We start from the raw sequence: 25,959 nt of genomic DNA, 5'->3' as shown, positions 1-25,959 counted from the left end.
TTACCCATTTACAAGTCAAATAATGAATCTCAGAACCAGACAAAAAAAATCTTTCACTATTAATTTATTTCTTGTACTTTTCCTGTGCAGTTATTTGCAAAACACATTTCTATCTTGAAGTCCCATCTTTCTTCATCTGCTTTAATGAGCGTTCATGAAACTACTATCATTCTCATAATGGGCATTTTGAGGACTAAAGCAGGCAATTTACTGAGCAGCTTTGTAGGGTATTGATATTACAGGTTTGTGGCAAAATATCACTCTGTATGTAAGTAGCTATTATTATTTGCTGGATTGCCGGTAATATGCTATTTTTATGACCAGGTACTAGCATGATTCGATTACTCTCTGGTTTAGGTTATCATTGTTTTGCTGTACCTTTATTTGATGATCAGCAAACAGAAACACAGTGGGAATCCCATTCTGTCCAGCAGCTCTCAACACCTTTTTCAGATCATCTCTCCATTCACTAACTGTGTATGATTTCAGGATACTAACTTGATAAACTTCAATATCTGCCATGAATGCAGCCAGTCTTGTGGCCGATTGGCGGCCAGTTCCTCCAATTCCTGATTATAGTGAGAATATATAAAATATTAAGAATCTAAAGAATTAGAGTAATTAAAATAATATTTAATTACATTTTAAACTCATACAGTTAGTCTATAATCACTGTTACTCAGAAGTCTATGTTCACACAATGAGGGAAATTTCTCAAGCTGGTGTAAAGTAGAACTGGCTCAGTTGCCCCTAGCAACCAATCAGATTCCACGTTTCATTCCTCACAGACTCTTTGGTAAATGAAAGGTGGAATCTGATTGGTTGCTATGGGCAACTGAGCCGATTTCACTTTACACCATGTTTAATAAAACTCCCCCAATGTTTTTTGAGGTAAAAATACTGTTGTCTTGGGATAATTACAGCTGTAAATAAGGGCATGATCATTATTTCCAGCTGTAATTATCAAAATATGGCTATATGTTCATCTCAAAAATATTGAGTGAACATACCCTAATACTGCTACAGAGTAATAGAATTATTAACAATCATTTAAAATTTTCTCACACACACACACACACACACACACACACACAGCGGGTTTTAAAGGACACACTCACGACACACCCACTTGGCAGCTTTTTGGCTAAAAATGACCGATTTGTGGACAAATTGTGTCGCATTTCTGTAGTAAATGTGTTGGTCCTCTAAAAGTGGACAAGAAAAGAACACAAATCCGACAATGTGATGCTAGGAACACCTTAGTAAATCAGCCCCATTATCTTTATTCCTAAAGTCAGTACGAGTACAACAATACTCAATTTATGTACCTTTTATTTTACTACTTGAAAATTAAAACATTAAAACAAATGTTTAAAAATGCTCTATTCTGACCCCAATAATGTTTTTATTTTTCGACCTATGGGGTTATTTGAGGGCTCATTTTTTGTGTCACGGTCTGTAGTTTTTATTGGTATCATACTTGCATACAGATGACTCTTTGATGACATTTTATTAGAGCCGATCAAGTCTCTGCACTACCAATGAACAGCATTTCTAATGTTTAAATGACACTGTGAGAATTGACAGCAGCATTTAAACAATGACAATAGACCACAACAGAGATTGCTTCATGCCGGCTATTAGCTGTAGTCCCTGGCTGCTATCAGCTGACAGGCATAGAGAGGGCTTGAGTCATGAGCCCTCTTGATATACCCTTACTGGCACCATGACGGGTATATCTGTTATTGGTCGTTAAGGTTATGATGGGAAGCGCGCAGTAACTCCTTAACATCTGCCTGTTAGATAACGTTCTCAACTTTGGAACAGCCACCAGGAGACTGATTTATTCCATTTTGGAAAATTCCCAATGGGTGTCTATAATAAACTAGTAACCGTTTAAAAAGATTACCATAAATCATAAGTTCTACAATAAAATATGATAATTGCAAACTCTTACCAATAAGTAGGGCATGTCCACATGGTAGCTTCAGGATTCTATTTATCCTGGAAATGTGTTCAATGGCAAAGTGAAACATTACCAGATTCATTGGTGTCTTACTGTGCTCATTATACTGGTGTAAAAAATGTTGCATACACTAAAATTCACAAGAAGATTAAAAAATATAGTAAATGTATTAAATATAGTCAGCAATATCTTAACAAAAGCATTATCTATTCACAGTACTGTATGTTCATAAATATCAGTATGCATTTTCATCTACCTTACAAAATCAACTAACACTTGTTGGCTATTTTTACACTCTAACAATAATAATACCAGACTAGCCATCATATATCATTACTCCAGATCATATCCCATGGCAAATAATAATGAAGAAAGAAAAAAGAATCCTAAAAAGCAGAAGCCTAATCTAGCCATACTATACATACACACTGTCATGGCCCTTTCATATCCATATAGTACCAGATCATCATAAGTATACCATTACCCATGTCTACTGCAATTTTTGCAGAGGTCTATCTACAGAAAGTGACAGACTGGCCATACCTCTTTCATGCTGCATAGACTTCAAAAATCTTTTAGGGACTGTTCCATTTTTTGAAATTGACATATTGCATAGGCACATATATGTAATTTGTACTTGTGTATTAGTCAGTATTGTTAGCAATGATATCTCTGAGCAGTACAATTGTCCAGAGGCACAAATACAAGCTCCTGGAACCTGATGCATAACTGGGGGCTCCTTCTTGTGTTATACATAATATATACTAATTCCCACTAGCCCTTAGGGCCCTGGTGGACCTGAAGCTGCTGAACCATTGTAGTTGAACTACTGTCTTACCTCGGAACTTATACACTGTGCATATTGCTATAAAAAATTGACAATTGTGTAAATGTTGACAAGGTTGGGTATCAGCCTTTGCTCCAAACTGTTTTCCTGTCTGTATCAGGTTGCTTAAAGGGATTTTCAGCAATCCCTAACCCAGCTTAGGAGCCAGCAACCACTCATTCATCTTAGGGCAGCACTAAAAAATCATTAGTGTAAAGAAGGGGATGTATGGCTGTCAATGATGTAAGTGAAGGGCTGCAAAATGACCCAGCACTCTTCACTGACAAGCATTGAGCCATATAAAGGCCCCTTTTTAACCCCTTAAGGACAGAGCCTGAAATGGCCTTAATGACAGAGACAAATTTTATGAATATGACCAGTGTCACTTTAGTCATTAATAACTTCGGGATGCTTTTACCTATCCGGCTGATTCTGAGATTGTTTTCTCGTGACATATTGTACTTTACATTTCTGGTAAATTGGAGTCGATAATCATAACAAATCTTTATGAAAAAAACCCAAATAATGTGAAAAAATGTGAAAAACTGCATTTTTCCAACTTTGAAACTTCTTTGCGTATACAGAAAGTGGTTATACCACATAAATTATATATTAAATAGCATTAGCAACATGTCTACTTTATGTTGGCGGCATTTATTAAACGATCTTTAATTTTTTTTAGACAATAGGAAGCTTAAAACATTAGCAGCAAATTTCCAAATTTTCAGTAAAATTTCAAAATCAGATATTTTTAGGGACCTGTTCAGGTTAAAAGTGTATTTTAGGGGCCTGTATGTTAGAAAGCCCCACAAAGCACCCCATTTCAGAAACTGCACCCCCCACACTCTGCAAAAGCATATCCATAAAGTGTTTTAACCCTTTAGGGGAGTCACAGAAATAAAAGCTAAGTGTGTAAGAAATTTGAAAATTTTAATTTTCTGTGCAGAGATTTTATTGTAATCCAATATTTTTCATAATTATAAACCTATTACCAGAGAAATGCACCCCAATAATTATTGCCCCGTTTCTGCAGTTTATAGAAATACCCCATATGTGGCCCTATTGCGCTATTTGACGCAACCACAAGCCTCAGATACAAAGGAGCGCCTAGTGAATTTCAACGCCTCCGTTATATTTGGTCACTTCTGACTGTACCACTTCTGGTTGGCAGAGGCTCTGGGGTGCCAAAACCTAAAAAACACCCCTAAAGGGACACCATTTAGAAAACTACACCCCTCAAGGAATGTAACAAGGGGTGCGGTGAGCATTTGGACCCCACAGGTGCTTCACAGATTTTCCGAACAATATGGTGTGAAAAAAGAAAAATTTATTTTTTACACTAAAACGTTGTTCTAGCCTTCAATTTTTCATTTTCTTAAAGGGATAAGAGGAAAAAAAAGACACAAAATGTGTAGCGCAGTTTCTCCCGAGTACGGAAATACCCCACATGTGGCGATAAAGTGCCAAGGGGGCGCAGGACGAGCCTCCAAAGGGAAGGAGCGCCAATTGGCTTTTGGAAGCTGAATTTCACTGGAAAGGATTTCAAGGGCCATGTCGCATTTACAGAGCCCTCGTGCTGCCAAGACACTGGACACCCCCCACAAGTGACCCCATTCTGGAAACTACACCCCTCAAGGAATCTAACAAGGGGCACAGTGAGCATATGGACCCCACTGGTGACGGGCACAAATGTGGAACAATGTGACGTAAAAGTAAAAAATTTCATTTTTTCACTTTCATGGCACAAATGTGCCCGTCATCAAGGGGTCCATATCCTCACTGCACCCCTTGTTAGATTCCTTGAGGGGTGCAGTTTCCAGAATGGGGTCACTTGTGGGGGGTTTCCAGTGTTTTGGCAGCACGAGGGCTCTGTAAATGCGACATGGCGTTCATCATCCATTCTAGCCAAATCCAACCTCCAAAATCCAAATGACGCTCCTTCCCTTTGGAGGCTTGCCCTGCGCCCACATGGCGCTTTATGTCCACATGTGGGGTATTTACGGACTCGGGGGAAATTGCTCTACACATATTGTGTGTTTTTTTCTCTTTTAACCCCTTGTGAAAATGATAAATTCAAGGCTAAACCAACATTATAGTGTAAAAAATGTAATATTTCATTTTCACGCCACATTGTTCCACATTTGTGCCCGTCACCAGTGGGGTCCATATGCTCACTACACCCCTTGTTACATTCCTTGAGGGGTGTAGTTTCCATAATGGGGTCACTTGTGGGGGGGTTCAACTTGGCAACACAGAGGCCTTTTGAATGCAACATGGCCCCTTAAAATCCATTCCATCCAAATCCAGCCTTCAAAAACGAAATGGCGCTCCTTCCCTTCGGAGGCTTACCCTGCACCCGAATGGCGCTTTATGTACACATGTGGGGTATTTCCGTACTCAGGGGAAATTGCTCTACACATTTAGTGTTTTTTTTTTATCTTTTAGCCCCTTGTGAAAATGAAAAAATCATGACAAGATTAATGATTTAGAGTAAAAATTTTACAAAAATTACACTAAATGTTGGTCTAGCCTTGATTTTTTCCATTTCCACAAGGGGTTAAAAAAGAAAATTAACACAAAACGTGTAGGGTAGTTTCCCCTGATTACGAAAATACCCCATATGTGGGCATAATGTGCCATATGGGCACAGGGCAAGCCACCAAAGGGACAGAGCGCCATTTAGAGGCTGGAATGGAGGATGGAGGCCATGTCGCAATTACAAAGCTCCTGTGCTGCCAGGTCAGTAGAAACCCCCGACAAGTGACCCCATTCTGGAAACTACACCCCATAAGGAATCTAACAAGGGGTGCAGTGAGCATATGGACCCCACTGGTGACAGGCACTTACGTAGAACATGTGCCGAGAAAATAAAAAATACCATTTTTTTTCATTTTCACGTCCCAAATGTGGCCGTCACTTGGGGGCCATATCCCCACTGCCCCCCTTGTTAGATTCCTTATCGTGTGTAGTTTCCAGAATGGGGTCACTTGTGGGGGGTTTCTACTGTCCTGGCCGCACAGAGGCTTTGTAATTGCATCATGGCATCCTCTAATGGGAATGGCGGCCATACCTATTTAGCTGGGGAAAAGGGACAATTCTAATTTATTTGGGGGTATTAGGGCAATTATTAGTTTATAAGGTTGGAAATGACAGGTGTCCATCAAATTCAACCTGTGTTGATCCAGAGGAAGGCAAAAAACCCTCGTGAGGCAGACGACAGTAGCCTCATCAATGGGAAAAATTCCTTCCCGACTCCATAATGGCGATCAGAATAATCCCCGGACCAACGTGACCCCTGAAATAGGAATAAGGGACAGAATTTAGATAATGTAGAACCCCAGTGACGTGTGGTGCGCCTTGGAGCGATCCAGTATGCAGAGGCCGGGGGGATCAGGACAGGCGTCACACTGGAAATGGTGTCCTTCCTGATCCCCCTGTTACGCCACACTCTGCACTTCTTCTGGGGTCTCCTGTTCTCCAGTGTGGGGGACGTCACCTGGAAAATGTTGTCCTGGTGCGATACGGGGTCCTTCATATTCAGAAGCGCTGGGTCCGCTCCATGGCTGCTAAATATTAGGGCGCTATTACTACTTCTGATATGTTCGGATCGTGCCGCAAGCTACAGTAGCTCGGGCAGCGAGGGACCGGAAGAGGGGGTGCTGGTATAAATGTTATCCCCGTACAGGTGGTGGTAACCTTTATCCAGCAGTGGGAAGATCAGTTCCCAAACGATCTCCCCACTAACTCCGAGGATGGGGGGGGAGGGGGCATCTGGGGCTGGATTCGGGTGTTCCTTCCTACATACACTCTAAGGGTACATGCACACTGCGGAATCGCGACAGATAACCCTTCGTGCATTCCGCAGTTGGCACCCGCCGGCGGACTGATGCAGGCGCACGTCTCCGTCCGTGTCATAGACTCCATTCTATGCACGGGCGGATTCCGCTCTCCGTCCAACGTGTTCATTCTTTGGATGGACGACGGAATCCGCCCGTGCATAACATGGAGTCTATGACACGGGTGGAGACATGCGCCTCCATCAGTCCGCCGGCGGGTGCCAGCTGCGGAATGCACGTACCCTAAATCTGTAAGTGTACCCAGAGGTACTCTCACAGAGTTTGTAGAATTTCACACCATACCATCATCTCTTATTGGGACGGTACTGGCGGAAAAGACGTGTCTGGGGGGCAGCGTACGCTACGCTACCCCCAGACACGTCACTGGATGATGAGGATGAATGGAGGAAAGAACGATCCCCCCCATTCATCCTCACTGGCTGTTTCGGTGTCGGAGGCAATAATAACGTATCCCTCTGACACCGAAAACACCCTGGGGGCCATCTTTATATGGGGACTAGTATATGGGGTATGTAGTGGTGTAGTGTCAAACTTTATTCAATGTAGTGTGGTGTAATGTAGTGTTTTTTACGTGTTTTTTTTACAGTAAGTATAAAAAAAATCTACGGCAACAAAGGCGTTGCTGATAAATGCCGCACTTATGTGCGGCACTTATAAGCAGACCGTGGCAGTAGAATATAGAAAAAAAACACCCTACGCCAAAAAGGAGGAGTTGCTGATTAGCAGCGCACTTTCGTGCGATGCTAATCAACACTCAGCGGCGATAGGGTGCGGAAAATAGAAAAAAAAAAATTGGGGAAAAAAAAAAAACACTTTTTCTATATTCTGAATATCCCTGTAGCTGCTGATAAGTGTATTACACATATCAGCCGCTAGGGGGCAGCAGAGCGCAAAATCCGGAAAATGACGAGGCTGGAGCCGAAAATAGCCGAAAGAAGACGACGAGGACCGCCGGAAAGACCCGAAGACCGAACGGAATGACGGAGGACGCCGCGAACCCGGAAGCCGCCGATCAGGAGCCCGGGACAGGTGAGTAATGTACAAATACCTGCCCTGGACCCCTCGGCTACCTAGCTGAGGGGTCCAGGGCAGGTATTTACTATTTTGTGGGACTCTGATCGCCGTGCCACCGGCCCGATCGCCGTGAACGGCCGGCCGGCCGTTCACGGCGATCGGGGCCGGTGGCACGGCGATCAACATTACTTTTTACAGTAATGGCGGTCGGTGCCGTCCTCGGACAGCACCGACCGCCATTTTTTTCCGGGTCATCGGGTCGCCGATGACCCGGAAAGGTTCCGATCGCCGCTATTGGCTGATCTGAATTGATCAGCCTATAGCAGCGATCGTAAGCACGGGGGGTGTTAACCACCCCCCGTGCCGAGAAGCTATGATGGCCTGCTATGATTTATAGCAGGCCATCTTCCCCGACCGCTGTGTGTGAACACGCAGCGATCGGGGAAACATCGGGCGTAAATTTACGCCCTGATGCGCTAAGTACCAGGGCGCCAGGGCGTAAGTTTACGCCCGATGTCGTTAAGGGGTTAATGAACTAATATAATAGATTTAGGCTCTTATCTGTATTCTTGTTGATCAAGTCATACACTATAAATTCATCATGGTGCTGTAAGATATACTGTAGAATATTACACTTTGAGTTCTTTCTTCTACAATTTCTTGAAGTATCAAGACATAAAACATTTTTCTCACTTCTGTACTAGTATCAATAAAATGCACATCATTTATCAGCTGTAATGAACAAAAATCTTCAGGCTTTGTCAGCCTTTATTGCTTCAGGGCAGATGAGATCTTTTATTTATGGCAAAGGCTACTCTTATTTTTTTTTTAAGGAAATGAAAATGACAATGCTTAGAAAAAAGAATGTGTCAAATTATGTTTGTTTATGATATTTTGTAAAAAGTTCATCTCTTATAATGACTATGGTTCCAGATGAACACAAATTGCCAAATTGCTTCTTTTCTAGCATTTAAAGATACAATAAAATGTAATACTGTCTGTCCTTCATACAATAATTAAAGTACTAACACAGATCCATATTTTTTTTGCTAACATGACAAGTGTGTCAATGGTTCGGTCATTGGCTTGTCAGCCGGCTACTTTTTTAACTCTGTGTCGCTCCATACTGCTCCTCTCCGGGTGACTGGAAAAGATGGATCCAGTCCTGGGAAACTGGGAAAGTTTCTTAGAACTGGATCCAGCTTTTCCAACACTAGTGATGAGCAAATAGTATTCGATTGAATACTGCTCTATTCGAGCTATTCGTTTTCGTTCGAATATTCAAACAAAAACACAGTAAAAATTTGATTCGCCTCCCACCCCCTGGTGCTTCTTTTTTCCAGCCGATAAGCATGCAGGGGGGGGGGGGGGGGCAGGCACTAGGAATAGGCAGGACTTTAAATTTGATTGGCTGGCTAAACTATGTCACCTCCTGAGTATATGAATAGGTGATTTCAGATTCTTGTCACTTGCTGGTTGGAGCTAGAGAGGGAGAGACTGTATACCAGGGAAAATTAGCTTTTAGGTGAAGTTAGGTAGGAAAGGCCCCCTAAAAACCCTTGTTAGGGCTAAAAGTATAGAAAGCAGAGATTTAGAAGGTGTTTTGAGTCAGTGTGTTTAGCAAAAAATAAAAAATAAATTGATCTACCATATTGAGTTTCAACATGTCTTGTTCCTCTGTTCTACCAGAAGATAAGCCAATACCCCACAATTACTAAAACTGTCTTAGTGCAAACTTAGACCAGGCAGTCTTTAAAAGTGTCAAATTTATCATACTGTTTGAAAAATCAGTTGCATCTAAAGATTCTGTGCTTGTAGCTTACACCACCTATTACTTGACTTGACTACTGAATGAAAATAAATATCCTGTATGTTTGTGGTGTGATAGGGTGATATAGGTTACACCAAAACAAGTGTTTATTCTACCAACTGTTTAGGTAAACTGGCTGCTATAGGAGCCCCCACCTCTACTGCTCTGTCTATGGGGGACATTTATTAAGACAGGGGACTCACAAACTGGTCCTAATTGTGACTGCATTGAAAAAAGATGTGCCAGATTAATCAGAAGGCAGAGGACCAAATAAATTTGGTGAAGCTCTGCATTGTTTGTGTTCCAGATTTAGAAATGTATTTCAAACATGAGCTGAACTTTTGCCAATTTCTTTTGGACTATAACCCACCATTTCTTTTTATTGAGGGTTGGCTGCATAAAAAGACAGAAATGTTTGCACAAGCCATCATTTACACAATTTGTGATTTTTTAATGCCAGAAAACTGCTCTACCGTGATAAATTCCCCTCTAAGTCTGTACATGAGGGGCAATTCAAATACTCTGTAACAGACAGTGAGTGTGGACTCACTGTGCTACTCAACTTTAGTCCAGAGTAAAGTCTAAGTGCTTTTTAGGGCAGCGCCTCTCAAACTTTTTCTACTGGAGCCTCACCCAACAGAGAAAGGTAATGCCTGGGCCTCACCAGACTGACCAAGCACACGTTAAGGCCTCACATCTATGGTGGAAGTTCATGCAAAAATAAAAACTATTGCTCCATTTGTCTCCTAAACTATGTAAAACATTAAAATAAAGTTCAAAATGAGTAAAAAAAGGTTGCTAAAGCTGAGATTGTTGCAGCCACGGAAATGACTGTGCATCTTATAGTCACTTTTGGGAGAATTGACTCGCTAGCTGTGCCTCACCAACAACTGGGGGTCGCCTCACTGGTGAGGCCCACCTCCTAGTTTGAGAAGTTGGACTTATACATCTAGATCACACCGGGGTGCTCCTCAAATGTGGTCTGGGTCTGAACAGTAGCTGATTCCCAAGAACCAGACAGAGACAGTGCAAAGCATCGGGGGAACAGGCCGTGTATGTGTGGTCAGCAAACCGGGTCATCAGCAGAAGAGTCAGCGCAGTACCAGGGAAGCGAAGGATATCATAGTCAGACAGGCTAAAGGTTAGGGAAGGTAGCTTTAGAGGCTTTGCTTGGAATGCTAGACTCCAAAAACGCCCAGGCAAGAAAATGAAAGTGGGAGCTGGTTTAAGCAGGGGAGCAGAGGGAGACAGCAGTTGGCCACCTGTGCCCCTCTATTGGCTAGAGGTACAACTGCATCCGAAGGACAAGCATGGAGAAAAGCAGACAGGACGATGCTGGTGAGTCTTGTCCAGAAGCATTACTCTGTTTGCTTTGGAAAATCCTTTATGTTGTGTGAAATATGTTTGTGCTTTCCCCTTACTTAAAAGATATCAGAGGCTCTGTGAAAGCAGAACAATGAGGCATACTTACATTTTTAAGTTCATCAATATCCATGATTTCATTATAAAACTTTATAGACTTCTCAGCATTTTTGGAAATCATATAATCCCCAAAAAATAGACTGCGCATGTCATCATCCTGAATTTCTCTCCCGATCACCAGATGACTAAAAAGAGGTGTTATTTTCTCTTTAAACTGAGACTGTACGACATTCTAAAGAAACAAAGAACAAAAAAAGATTATTTCAGTCATTTTGGAGAATTGTAAACAATGCATTATTTTATCTGAACCTAATAATGGTGGCCAGGATATGAATAGACACCTAGTGCAATTATCTAGCCGCATGAAAATTGCAGACAACCAATAATTCAGTCTTGTCTTTTTATCATATTACCCATGACCTTTCTGTCATATGTTAATATTTTAATTTATGTGCATGACATTCAACAATTCCTTGGTGGATTTTGTTTCAGATGTATAACAAGACAAAACAAGTAAACACATCACATAAAATTCCAGTCCATTAATATTTTATACAGCACTGATGTTTGCATTTTGTGCGATACAAAAACTATCACACTTATCACACCATTTTCTGAGATCTTTGAATTGTAAGAACACAATGAAATATTAATAAGACATTTTATCCAGCACATGCAGAAAATAAGTTGCTGTGTAGTCACCTGAAATCCCTGCAAGAACCAGAAAACTCACTGGTTGTTCCCATTAAATGTGTGGATTTAATGTAACCTGTCACTTTCCACGGTTTTGCAGAACATCGGTTAGATAATTTTTGCAGTTTCAGGAAAACTTTGAGAAAGCTATGACAGTTTCTTATACTTGTCTTGTCCAATAATTATATGTTAAAGGTATTGTCTGGTTATGAAATCCCATTTTTAAACACCATATAAGGAAACCTTGTAGTGATAGATAGGAATCCACCATTCATGACTCATCTTTTATTAAGAGAGTGTCTCTTTCCCTTTCTGGAGGATGCAGAACCTCTATGCATTAGACTGACAGCTCATTGATTTTAGTGAGTACTGTGACATTTTGAATTCTTCATGTGGTGGTGCTCTAGGGTGGCGTGTCACTATCTGCGTGATTCCTCCAGAGATTATAACTGATTACAGTTTGTAAATTTCTGCCATATGCTGCAGAACAAAATCTGCATTAGAAATTAACTTGCAGGGCAAATTTTAAATCTGCAGCATGTCAGATCTGCTGTTTTTTATTGCATATTTTTCCATTTGCATTTTTTTTTTACAGGAGTAATGACTCCTATTTTTCCCAGGACTCCCTGCTAGCCTGCTAGAGATGAGAGAAGCGGTCGAAAATTAGTTTTGCGAGGTTTGCAAATTATGGGTTGGATTTGCAATCATTCGCAAATTGGAAGCAAACACATCTAATTAAAACAGCCAATCTAAAGTACTACAATAGTGGAACTATAACAGAGTAAGGCTATGTTCACAAAACGTTTTTTTCAGCTCCGTTTAAAATGACGTCCGTTATTTTGAGTCTAAAATAACAGATGTTTTTCGAAGCCTGGCATCCCCTCAGTGCAATGACGGGTGTTTGCACATTATTTTAGTTTGGGATTACTAATTGCCCTTTGGGTGTGGCTTAATTGAAAAATCCATTGAATTTAATAGTAAAAACGGAAAAAGAACGGTGACAAAAGAAGAACTGTGTGTGAACAACTAATAAAAAACCTCTGCTATTTGCAAAAAACGTCTGAAAATAATGTTCATGTTCACTATTTTGACGTCCGTGGCAAAAACGTCCGTGTTTCAATGCATTGTGTGCATAGGACGTCCGTCTTCCCATTGACTTCAATGCAATTGCATTGAAGTCATTTAAATTGCTGCAAAAACGGACGTTTTTTTAAATAGCGAAATCGGACATTCTTTCTCCATTTTTGACGTTGTGTGAACATAGCCTAAGGCTATGTTCACACAACGTCAAAACGTCAGAGCTGAAAAAAACGTTGTGTGAACATAGCCTAACATTATTTTCAACAGATTTTCTTGTAATAGTGTGAAAAAGTGGAAAATTAAAAAAAAAAAAAAAAGAAAGTCAATCAGCCAGTCAATCATTCAACTTCCACCATGGACAGCAGTGGACTTTGGTGCATCAGCGGCATAATATAAATTTTCTCCTAGGACAGCAGTGGCTATTGGTAAATTAGTGACATAAAATTACACTTTCTTCCAGGACAGCAGTGGACATGAGATTTGTTTGTGCTTAATTTTTGTGATTTATGAACTTCCTTTGACAGTCTCTTATTGTTTTTAGTTCATACATGTACTATACCTCTTCCTTTATGACCTTTTATGATTATTGCATTTGTATCAGTTCACTTTTGTATTTTAAATGTAGTCCCACCCAGGGGGCGTTTTAAAGTGTTGCATTATTTAAGTCCTGCTTATCTACACCATTGTATACACGGTTTTTATTATGAAGAGGAAATGGTGCTTGAAATGCGTAAATAACACTGGTCTACATTAAATTCTGCTGACCTAAATATTTTTGCTTATTTTACCCAAAAGAAAAGGTGCTGATTCCATATTTAAATGCAAAAATATGCAATACGTAAAATTTTTTCACAAATAAAAAATGTTTATTTAACCGAGCCAATTTTAATTTTTGCGCTTTCATTGTGTCCTTCTTGTGTTTAAAAGGCCATGGCTCTTGCATTTTTTAACCTACAGACCCACCTGAGCCATTAATTTTTGCGACACCAAGTATACTTTGCAGTGATATATTTCATTTTTCTAAAAAATATACAGCAAAACTGGAAAAAAATTGTTTGTGCAGTGAAATTGAAAAAAGTGCAATTCTTTTTATCTTGAGGAGTTTCGTGTTTACACCGTTCACCCTATGGTATAACTGACATGCTATCTATGTTGCTTAATCAGTATGATTAGGCTATGTTCACATAATGTCAAAAATAAAGAAAAGGCGGCCAATTTTCATATTTAAAATAACGTCCGATTTTGCAGAATTTTAACTAACTGCAATAGAAGTCAATGGGAAGACTGACATCCAATGCACACAGTGTATTGAAAAATAGACGTTTTTGCCGCAGGCTTCAAAATAATGAACATGAACATTATTTTCGGACGACTTTTGCAAACAGCAAACAATTTTTATTAGTTGTTCACACACAGTTTTTCTTTTTCAACCGTTCTTTTTCCTTTTTTACTATTAAATTCAATGGACTTTTCAATTAAGACACACCCAAAGGGCAATTAGTGATCCCAAACTAAAATAATGTGCAAACACCAGTCATTGCTTTGCCCCCTCCCCGCTCTCCCCTCTCTCCCCTGCTGCTGTCACAAGATTGTAACAGCGGCAGGGGACAGAGGAGAGGGGGAAAACATAGGGACATCAGCTTATGGGATCATTATGATCATTATACTGCATATCTTTCTGCACACTATTATCTTTTTTCACACTCAGCATTTCCAAATAATATAAATATATATATAATGTTACGTTATAACTGCAAGAGTTTATTAGTAAACACTGTTTGGCAGAACAACCGGAAGTGACTGAAGGAAATTAATGTTATTTTTGGATTTAGCACACCAAAATACATAAAGATCATGATATCTTGTAGTCTGCAAAATTGATGAGTAATTTTGCAATTAACCTTTTAAACTTTTTATCCCGGTTTATCCCAATTTTTAACCCGGTTCGCTCATCTTTAGTCACTATAAATATGCTTAGCAGAACGAAATGAGTTGGATTTGCCAGATTTTCTTCACTCATCTCTACTCACTACTTCTGTATTGTTTAGGGCTGAGTATACAGTAGTTTTTGAATTATCATCCATTTAACATTTGCTGATCTGGGTGCAAGATCACCACTCAAGATCACCACACCAAAATACTCATCATTACACTGCAGAAAATCCACATCATATGCAGTTTGTGCGACTATAGCTGCTGCTGAACCTAGAATATTTCTTTCAGAGAATATGTCTTTGTTCATGTACCTTTCTATATTGTTTATTATAAAGCTATGCTGTTGTAGTTATCTTCTATAGTTTTGTATTTCAATGGTTTTTATTTAGCTTTTAAAGAGAATAGCACAGCCCAAGAAATAGTTTGCATAGTTAGATAGTTATGCAAGTATATATATATATACATGCAATAAAGACACTTTTTTTTTTTTACAATGCTAAGAACAGGTTGTTTGTAGTGGACTTCAACTCTCATAGGTATGGAATGGTCTGGTAGTTCACTTTTACTGTACCTATACTTTCTGAGTGGAAATGTTTAAATGTACCAGAAGTAGAGTTGCCATATGCAATGATCTTCTCATATGTAATGGTGCTGTTAAGAGCAGCAACAACTTTCCCCATGTCTGATACAGTGGAGGATTTCCAATATCAAATCACAGTTATCTTACAAGCCAAAAGTCAGAACTGGGAAAGTGTTTAGGGAAAGAAATAACAATGCCATATGGGAAGAGGGTTCAGCCATCTCATTGGTGAGGTCATAGGCCACTGCAAGCCTTTTTCAGTTTAAAGCTTTAAGGAACTATCGCATTGACCCTTCCAATTTTGATGAAGGTTCAAGAGATCATTTATGATCCATCAAGAGTTGAAAGGAGCATACTGAACATGGACTTTTACATAATTAAAAAAAAAGTCTGTTGTTATAAATACTGTTTGGCTTATTGACTCACATAGCAGCTTCTCATCTTATAGTTACTAAAATACTAAGAAATACTACCAGCAGTCCAACAAAACAAGGTACCAGTTTATTCCCAAAAATATAACTTTTATTGCTAACAATATTGTTTTTGTTAAGGTTAAAATAGTAATTGAACCATCAAATCAAACACGGGGAGCCAGAGCCTGCTAACAAGAGCCTATAATCTCTATAAAAAGGGGTTAGGACAAAGGGCAGAAGGGCTCAAGTGCTTAATTTCTGCAATGTTTCAGTCATCCTTTATAAATAGGAGAGTGCAAATGAAAGTGGTGAACCTGTCACAACCCAATCTATATTGGTCTAGGTGCTTGGAGTATAAGGGAATAGTGATAGTAGGGGAGGCTAATTAAAGAACCTAATATGAATGCTTAAAAAGATACGTATACTTGGGTCCTCAAGATCTAATCTTTTTTGAGACTATAGCTAAAAACCAGCAGTAAAAGGTGTATGGTGCACTTATTACTGGCTATTTATGTATTATAGAAAGTATGCAATTGCCCACTTACTGTGAAAAGGATACACAAACTATGTATTTTTGTTTGGTTGGGTCACTGTTGGGACATTAGGAACCTACTAAAGGGCCCACTGCTTCTATCTAAAGTGGTGTCTATCATAATGGTCCTCATACTTTTTGGTTTATGGACCTGCAGCATTTTCCAGTTCTTGCCTCCTGATGAACTAATCTTTTTGTTTAATAGAAGGGAGAAACATGATGGGCCTGTTTTTAGTGAGTTGGGTCTGAGTTTAGGTAAAGCATAGTTTGATTAGAGTTAGAGCTTTGTCCTAATCTGGAAGTACCAAGAGCCCTTTGTGTGTGTGTGTGTGTGTGTATGTTATGTCAGCATGATGGATCTATGGACCTTAAGTATGGATGGTGAGTGCTGAAGAAGTCTGACAGTAAGTACACTACAATTATTATATAGCACTGATTTTTGATACTTATTATTGTACTTCATTTTGAAGATTAACTACTAGAGATGAGCGAACCAGGTTCGGGTTCGAGTCCACCCGAACCCGAACGGCATTTTATTAGCGGGGGCTGCTGAAGTTGGATAAAGCCCTAAGGTTGTCTGGAAAACAAAGATACAGCCAATGACTATATCCATGTTTTCCACATAGCCTTAGGGCTTTATCCAACTTCAGTAGCCACCGCTAATCAAATGCCGAAAGTTCGGGTTCGGATGGACTCGAGCATGCTCCAGGTTTGCTCATCTCTATTAACTACCCTTTAGTAGGTCCTTTATGACCTGACAGTGATCAACAACAAAAAATATATATAATTTTGTATCTTTTTGTATACGTTTTTAATAGTACTCGAATAAATGTTATATTTTATAAGTGGCCAGTTCCATGCAGTAATTTGGACCTGTTTTCACCTGGCATTAACCCCTTGCCTCCGCAGCCTGTTTTGTCCTTAATGACCAAGCTCATTTTTCGAAATCTGACCTGTCTCACTTTATGTGCTTATAGCTCAGTGATGCTTTAATGTATGCTAGCGATTCTGAGATTGTTTTTTCGTCACATATGACACTTTATATTAGTGGCAAAATTTGGTCACTACTTTGTGTGTTTTTTGTGAAAAACTTTAAAATATCATGAAAAATTAGTAAATATTGCATTTTATGAACTTCTGAAATTCTCTGCTTCTAAAAAAGGAAGTCCTAGCATATACATTAGTTAATAAATCACATTACCGATATGTCCTCTTTATTCTGGCATAATTTGGAACACATATTTTACTTTTTTAGGGTGTTATGAGGCTTAGAAATTTATTAGCAAATTATCACATTTTGTGAAAGTTTCCAAAACTGATTTTTTTAGGGATCAGTTCTTTTTTTAAATGGATTTAGAAGTCTGGTATCCTGAAAACCCCCATAAGTAACCCCATTTAGGAAAATAGACACCTTAAAGAATTAATCTAGGGGTATAATGAGCATTTTAACCCTACAGGGGCTGGAGGAAAGTATTCACAATTAGGCCGTAAAAAATCGAAAATGAAAATTTTCAAATAATATATACGTTTAGATTAAAGTTTCTCATTTTCAAAAGGAACATGAGAAAAAAAGCATGCCAAAATCTGTAACGCAGGTTCTCCTGAATACAATGGTACCCCATATGTGGGCGTAAACCACTGTATGGGCACACAGCCGGACTCAGAAGGGAAGGAGTGCCAATTAGCTTTTTTAATACAGATTTTGCTGAAGAAATTTCTGAGCGCCAGGTGTGTTTGCAGAGCCCTTGTAGTGTCCTCAGAACAGAATCCCCCCAAAAGTCACCCCATTTTCTAAAGTACACCCCTCAAAGAATTTATCTTTTGGTAGGATGAGCATTTTGGCCCCACAGGTATTAGAGGAAAGTATTCAAAATTAGACAGTAAAAATTAAAAACACGAATTTTTCCAATAATATGTTCGTTTAGTTTGAAATTTCTCAATTTCACGAGGAACAAGAGAAAAAAAGTACCGCAAAATCTGTAAAGCAGGTACTCCTAAATACAACAGTACCCCATATGTGGGCATAAACCACTGTATGGCCACACAGGAGGGCTCAGAAGGAAGGGAGCGCCAATTAGCTTTTTCAGTTCAGATTTTGCTGAAGTAGTTTCTGAGCGCCAGGTGCGTTTGCTGTGCCCCTGTAGTGTCCGCAGAGTAGAACCCCCCCTAAAGTCACCCCATTTTGGAAAGTAAACCCCTCAAAGAATTCATCTTGGGGTGTGGTGACCATTTTGACCCCACAGGTATTAGAGGAAAGTATTCAAAATAAGACAGTAAAATTGAAAAACTCGAATTTTTCCAATATGTTCGTTTAGTTTGAAATTTCTCAATTTCACTAGGAACAGGAGAGAAGCTGCATACCAAAATCTGTAATGCAGGTTCTCCTGAGTAGAACGTTACCCTATATGTGGGCATAAACCACTGTATGAGCACCCAGCCGGGCTCAGAAGGGAAGGAGCGCAAATTAGCATTTTCCGTGCAGATTTTTCTGAAGAAGTTTCTGAGCACCAGGTGCGTTTGCAGCGCCCCTGTAGTGTCAGCAGAATAGATTCCCCCCAAAAGTCACCACATTTCGGAAAGTACACCCCTCAAAGAATTTGTCTTGGGGTAGGATGAGCATTTTGGCCCCACAGGTATTAGAGTAAAGTATTCAAAATTGGCCAGTAAAAATGAAAAACTTGAATTTTTCCAATAATATGTTGGTTTAGTTTGAAATTTCTAAATTTCACAAGGAACAGGAGAAAAAATGTACACCAAAATCTGTAATGCAGGTTCTCCTGAGTACAACGGTACCCCATATGTGGGCATAAACCACTGTATGGGCACACAGCAGGGCTCAGAAGGGAAGGAGTGCCAATTTGCTGGAGCAAAACCGCAGCTAGTAATAGTTATTAGAATAGCGCAGTTACTAAAATAAAATAAAAAAATTAGATTACAGGTAATATGGGGTGGTTACGGACAGTCTGGGGTGGTTCCGGGTAATCTGGAGGTGGGTACGGACAGTCTGAGGTGGTTACGGCTAATCTGGGGTGGTTACGGGTATTCTGGGGTGGTTACGGGTAATCTGGGGTGGATACGGTCAACATGGGGTGGTCACGGCCAAGCTGCTGTGGTTAAGGCAACCTGGGGTGGTTAGAGGCAACCTGGGGTGGTTACGGGCAACGTGGGGTGGATACAGACAACCTGCTGTGGTTACAGACAATCTGGGGTGGTTACGGACAATCTGGAGGGGGTCACTGGCAACGTGCGGTGGTTACGGGCAACGTGCGGTGGTTACGGGTAATCTGGGGGGGTTAGGGTTAATTTGGGAGTAAACTGCAATTATTTCTATAATAAAAAGTGTGTTTTATTTTTGGTATGTTTGTCACTTTTTGTACTTTATACATTCATTTTCACTATAATACTATGATTACTGTGATATTTTCTATCACAGTAATCATAGTTTAGTGACAGAGACCAAATTGGTCTCTGTCACTTAAAATTTTCAGAGCTGGCTGGTTGTGGGGGGGGACGCTATCACTTTTTATCCCCTGTCACCAATCATTCATGGTGACAGGGGATAAAAAGTGCCTGGAGCACATGGTACAAGCGATCACTGCCCCATGCTCTCCGCTACCTCCGGTGGCGGAGAGCATGGGGCTTTCATTCATTTTTACTTTAGATCACTGTGAACAGACAGTCTGTTCACAGTGATGGCGGCGGCCATCTTGGATCTGATGGCCGCCGCGGGGAGGGGGGTTAGTGATCGGGGCACTAGGGGGGCTGATCTGGGGTCTGATTTTACTTATTTCATTTCCCCCCACCGTGGATTCACGGTGGGGGGAGATGAAATGCAGCGACGGCATCGGCACGTTAGTGACCGCCGTTTTGGCGGTCACTAAGGGGTTAATGGGGGTCAGCTGCGGGATCGCAGCTGATTCTCATTATCTCCGGTGCTTCACTCAGATGAGAGCGGGATTGCTGTCCCTGCAGCGATCCCGTTCTCATCACAAACCCCCGTCAGTAACAGGAACGTATATGTACATTCCTACTGCACGGGGCATGTGCAATAGGAACATATATATACAGATTGCTGACGTGAAGGGGTTAATGGTGTTCATTGGGTGGTATATTTAATGTACAGGTTAATAGAGGGGGTCATTACGGACGCGGCGATACCAAATATGTGTATCTTATTTATAGGGGGTCGTTTATAAAGGTAGGGTTGGTGAATGTGTATATTTATTTATTTATTTTAACTATTTATGTATTTATTTAATTAATTTGTAATTAATTGATTAATTAATTAATTAATTAATGTATTTGTGTGTGTTTACTTTTGCAGATATATATATATATATCATGCATTACAGCACATGATGTGTGCTGTAATGCATGATATAGTGAATGAGCTGTCAGCTTTACAGCTGACAGCTCATTCAAAGCTGAGTACCGGGAGGGAGCCAGAGCCGGATCCGGGCAGGGGTGAGCCAGGGGAGGGAGAGGGAGGGAGCTGGGGGGGACGGGGAACGGGGGAGCCGGAGCAGGGGGGGGGGGGAGGAAAAAGTGGATGAATGGGAAGCCGGATCGGGGGAGGTGGGGGCAGGGGGGGGGCTGATCTCATGGATGGAGAGGGGAGGGGGCCGGATCGCATGGGGAGGAGGGGGGGGGCGGATCGCATGGGGAGGAGGGGGGGGCCGTTTCGCATGGGGAGGAGGGGGGGGGGCGGATCGCATGGGGAGGAGGGGGGGGGGCGGATCGCATGGGGAGGAGGGGGGGGGCCGGATCGCATGGGGAGGAGGGGGGGGGGCGGATCGCATGGAGAGGAGGGGGGGGCCGGATCGCATGGGGAGGAGGGGGGGGGCGGATCGCATGGGGAGGAGGGGGGGGCCGGATCACATGGGGAGGAGGGGGGGGGGCGGATCGCATGGGGAGGAGGGGGGGCCGGATCGCATGGGGAGGAGGGGGGGCCGGATCGCAAGGGGAGGGAGCAGGATCGAGGCGGGGGGAGCTGCAGAACGGAGAGGAAGCTGGAGAGGGAGCTTGACTGGGGCGGGGGGAGCAGCACGGGGTCAGAGCAGGAAGGATAGAGGCTGGGGGAGGAGATCAGCAGAGGTGGCAGGAGGAGGCAATGTCCGTAGCCTCCTCATGCCGCCCTGATCAGCCGGAGGCATCAGATCTCCCCATAGACGCAGCGGTCGCAACGACCGCGGCGTCTATGGGGTTAACTGCCCGGGGGGGAGCACGGCTCCCCTCCGGGCAGTGGCAGCGGGAGGAGACTGTGTTACACAGCCTCCTCCCGCTGCCCGATCTCAGATAGGGAGAGCGGGGGGAGGCAGAAAAGGCATGACGTCCAGGGACGTCATGATGCATTCTGGCACTGCTTTTCATGACGTCCCTGGACGTCATATTGGGGGAAGGGGTTAATAGCTCAAAATAGTGAAGTGATTATTCTATTTATATATCTTATCCACATATATTGTGCAGCAGCTTCCTGCACCTGTAGTAAAACAAGCTTTATCCATACTATTTTATAATTTGTTAAACTTTTTTGTTATTTATACTTGCTTATCTTCTGCATTATCACTAAACAACTTTATTAACTGGGCAAAATAACAGTGCTGGTTAAAAAGAATCTTTCCTCAATATAGTCTCCATAGCTACCAAGGCTTCTTGCTGTTCTTTTCTCATGATCACTGCTGGAGGTAAACTTGCTACTTTTTGTTACTTTTTGACATTGTCTGGTAAATTCTCACAGCTTAAATTGCAAAGATTAGATAAGTATGAGGTTTATAAAGAAAAAATAGATGGGTAGATAGAAAGGTAGACAGATAGATATTATTGTAAAATGGTAACATATATATTTCAACACCCTTAATGACTGAGCCACTTTTCACACTTTTGTTTTTTCCTTTTTTGTGTTTAAAGGCCATAGCGCTTGCATTTTTCCACCTGCAGACCCACTTGAGCTGTTATTTTTTGCGACACTAATTGTACTTTGCAATGACAGTTAATTTTTGCATAAAATATGCTGCAAAACCCAGAAAAAAATGTGTTCAGTAAAATTTAAAAATGGGGTAATTTTGTTTATTACAGGGGTTTGTCTTTACACCATTCATCCTATGGTAAAACTGACATGTTATCTATTTTCCTAAGTCTTTATAAATTTTATTTTTGTTGTTTTTAAAAAGTTTTAACCTTAAAATAAAACATTTTTTTTTCAAACTAAATGGGGGAGATTTATCAAACTGGTGTAAAGTAGAATTGTCTTAGTTGCCCCAGCAACCAATCAGATTTCACCTTTCATTTTCCAAAGAGTCTGTGAGGAATGAAAAGTGGAATCTGATTGGTTGCTAGGGGCAACTAAGACAATTCTACTTTACACCAGTTTGATAAATCTCCCCCAATGTGTTCAAAATTGCTCCAATCAATTTTTTTTTGGTCTATGGAGCTATTTGAGATATTACTTATGTGTCACAATCTGTACTTTTTATGGGTACCTTGCTTGCATATACGTGACTTTTTGATCACTTTTTATTTACATTTTTCTGAATTTGATGTGACCAGAAATCTGAAATGTTGCACTTTGGCTTTTTTTGCACTTACACCAACTACTGCGTGAGTTTGGGCAATTTTGCACGTGGCGATTGCTAATATAAATAAAGTATTTTCCTGCGTATAAGACTACTTTTTAACCCAGGAAAATCTTCTCAAAAGTCAGGGGTCGTTTTATACGCCGGGTGTCGTCTTATAGGGCGGCTGCTGAAAACCTTTGGAACCGGACTGGAGAATCTGTGGTCACTGCATATGGGGGGGGGGGAGCTAAAAAATGGTAAAGTGACTCTGTGCCCAGAAAAACACACCTCCTTTACCCGTCTGGCCCCCCATGTATCCTACCGGTATTACTGTATCTCCTTCTTTAATTCTCAGATCTCACTGCTATCTAATGTGTTTTATAAATTTTTATTTGGTGTGCATTGGAAGAGGCTTAGTCTTATACGGTGACTATGTTCCAAATTCGATATTTTAACTGGAAAAGTTCGGGGTCATCTTATACGCCCAGTCGTCTTATACGCCGGAAAATACGGTATATATTTTTTTATTTATAAAATGGGAAAGGGGGAATTTCAACTTTTATTATGGGAAGGGATTTTTTAATATTAAAATAGCAATTTTTTTCACAGTAATTTTATGTCCCCTTAGGGGACTCAAATGAGCAACACATTGATTCCTCATTTGGATGAATGCAGTATATATGGGCTACATTGATCTATGTTTCTGGTGCTCGATTACTAAGGGCTCCTGAAGCCCCTAGTAATCAAAAGTTGAGCTGTGACCAGTGTCATTATTCCACTGAGGCCCGGTAAGAAGAACAGATTGGGTTCTCATGATTATATTGTGAGAACCCGATCTGCTAATAGAACAACACAGAGGGATTTTTTTTAAAATAGATTATAGCATCCAGAAGCTGCAAATTACAGCGAGGCTCCGTAAGCCCCCTCTGTAACCCACTTACTAGCGTAAGTGTCGTACTGTGGCGTGGGTCTGAGAGAGCGCACTACATGTCTCCGTTGTTCTTTGGATCACCAAATAAAAGCAAGTTTATTGAAGCACTGCATCGCTGAGCCCAGGTAAATTTTCTTCATTGTTACCTACACGCTGTTGGAGTGGGGGCTCGTGCGGAGCGTTGTGCTGTGCAAAGGTGCTGAGCTGGCTACACTACATGAACTACCCACTTACTAGCACCATGACATACTAGGTATGTCATGGATCGCTAAGGGGTTAAGGGTCCTTTTACATGTTTCGATCTGTGGTGTGTTTACAGGACATGATTAATCACATGGCTGCATAAAAAATTGCTCCATCACTCGTGCAGCCATTTAGACTTAGAGATGAGTGGCCGTTAACAATGAGTTTACCGTCTGCACAAAAGATCCAATCAATTTATAAGTGAGGTTTTTAGAATAAAAAGTAAGCCCAATAATCTGAAAAAAAAAAAAAAAAAAATGGTAGTTATTATGGGCAGTATAGATAGGTGTGGTTACCTCTTTCAGAGAAAATCAAGAACCCTATTTATACACAATAACAGTCTTTTACATTCTTTCTTACTTTGTTCAGTTTCTATAGGGACAATAATTATATGAAGCTCTGTTTTCTGCCATTATGATGTATAGAAATACACTGTTAGTTACCCAGACTACATGTTGTAGCCAGAATTGTCAGCATTTGATATTTAATTAGTATCTGCAAGGATCTTTTTAAGTGACTTATTTAGTCAATTTGCTAGAACAGGATACATTAAGTTAATTGTCTTCAGCGCAATAGTCTGTAAGTTATAGTGGAGAAGTAGTCAGCTTCAGAACTGTGCTGGCTTTGGTTGCTTGACACATAAGTAAGCACAGCTAACAAAGCCCCCAGATAAATTCACTTTATTCCCTCTTCTGAAACATGTTGCACTCTAGATAATACCAGATCATTGTTTTATAACATTTCCAACTCCAGAAGATTCATCAACAAGTTGAGAAAACAGCTTTACAAACTCAAAAGAATGTATGTCTAGAGGTATCGTTTTTTTTTCTCCCAACAGTTGCAACAAACTATAAAAAAATGCCCTGGCTTTGCTCATCCATACAGTTGACCTAGATGCAAAATCTCCCGATGCTGTGGCAGAGCAGGTACATTTTTCTTTTATGATCGATTCCCTGCTTATAAAGAACATGAATAATTAGGGAGCAGATGCCATACCTTTCATTTCACAAAGCACTACTGGCTGTGAGGACAATTTCTGTTAAATGACTTGTCAGCATTGCCCCTGAAGTATAATTATAAAAGGCTAGGGTATGAATATTGCACATAATGCCTGAATAAACAATACCACCTATATCAATGATACAACCTGCTGACCCAGTTGTCATAACATAAATATTAACTAGCAGATGTGGCTTTTCACATCAGATGTTTAATATTTTTAATTGGGTGATGCCAAGTGAAAAAAAATAAAATCTAAAAATATGTTTTGTGAAAAACAAGAGCAAAGATGCTGAGATTTATAGAAACGCTATTCACAAAGGGGTAGCTATGAGCATAATTACAATTGTCTACCACGATTCAGAACTGCAATTCATGTTAAAAATGGGTATCATGAGTCTCTCTAAACTTTAACTGCTTCCAGACTATGGTGCATAAATGTAGAGGAGCAGACTTTTTATTTTTATTTTAATTGCTTAGGGTACATGCTGCTGCATTACTAGAGTTCCCACATGTATATAGTTTAGAGTCCAGCTACATAAATGTATATGTGAAGGTAAATGCAAGAACACAGTCAGTAGTAAACTACATTCTCGCCAATTAAACTGAATACGTCTGCTTTCAGTATCCCCATGGTATGCGTCAGCATACCTCATATGTCAGTATATGTCAGCACAGAATGCTGATGTATACTTATGATATACAGTTGAGGGGTAACACAATGCATGTTCAGTTTTACAGTTCATATAGTAAATTTTATTTAACAACAGGTTTCCCACTTGGCAAGATGAATGCGTGCAGTGTAGCATGTCAATGAAAATCTTTTCCACAAAAATAATGATCAAATATACCAATACCGATTATTAAATATACTAATTATACCTAAGTAAGGGGTAAGCTCTAAAGTATGACCAAAGTTTGACCCATCATAAGTGCAGAATTTGCAAGTGACTACAGCACTGATGGGACACAGGCAGAATATGCAGTGATATAAGTGGCTCACAAAGTCTCCTTTATTAGGTCTACACTGTAATGATTTCTTTCAGCCACATCTTCTCTCTGCAGAGTTTGGCACCCAGACATCATTGGCACCTTAGTGGCTGA

The 25,959-nt window shown here is 40.6% G+C and overlaps 1 protein-coding gene across 1 annotated transcript in view; it reads right to left on the bottom strand.

Annotated features, from left to right (window-relative positions):
• Nucleotides 1–25,959, bottom strand: part of LOC138783023 (dynein axonemal heavy chain 3-like) — an 877,176-nt gene that overhangs the window by 208,061 nt on the left and 643,156 nt on the right. Inside the window, exons 47-49 of the mRNA XM_069957145.1 lie at nucleotides 10,945–11,127; nucleotides 1,958–2,096; nucleotides 379–569 (exon numbers count right to left, since the gene is read on the bottom strand). Of these exons, the coding sequence (XP_069813246.1) occupies nucleotides 379–569; nucleotides 1,958–2,096; nucleotides 10,945–11,127 (513 nt within the window). The remainder of the gene's footprint in view (nucleotides 1–378; nucleotides 570–1,957; nucleotides 2,097–10,944; nucleotides 11,128–25,959) is intronic.

Source organism: Dendropsophus ebraccatus, chromosome 1 (assembly GCF_027789765.1).
Source record: "Dendropsophus ebraccatus isolate aDenEbr1 chromosome 1, aDenEbr1.pat, whole genome shotgun sequence".
Lineage (NCBI taxonomy): Eukaryota > Metazoa > Chordata > Amphibia > Anura > Hylidae > Dendropsophus > Dendropsophus ebraccatus.
Note: the sequence above shows the minus strand (reverse complement) of the source record. Positions and strands in the feature narration are given on the sequence as shown.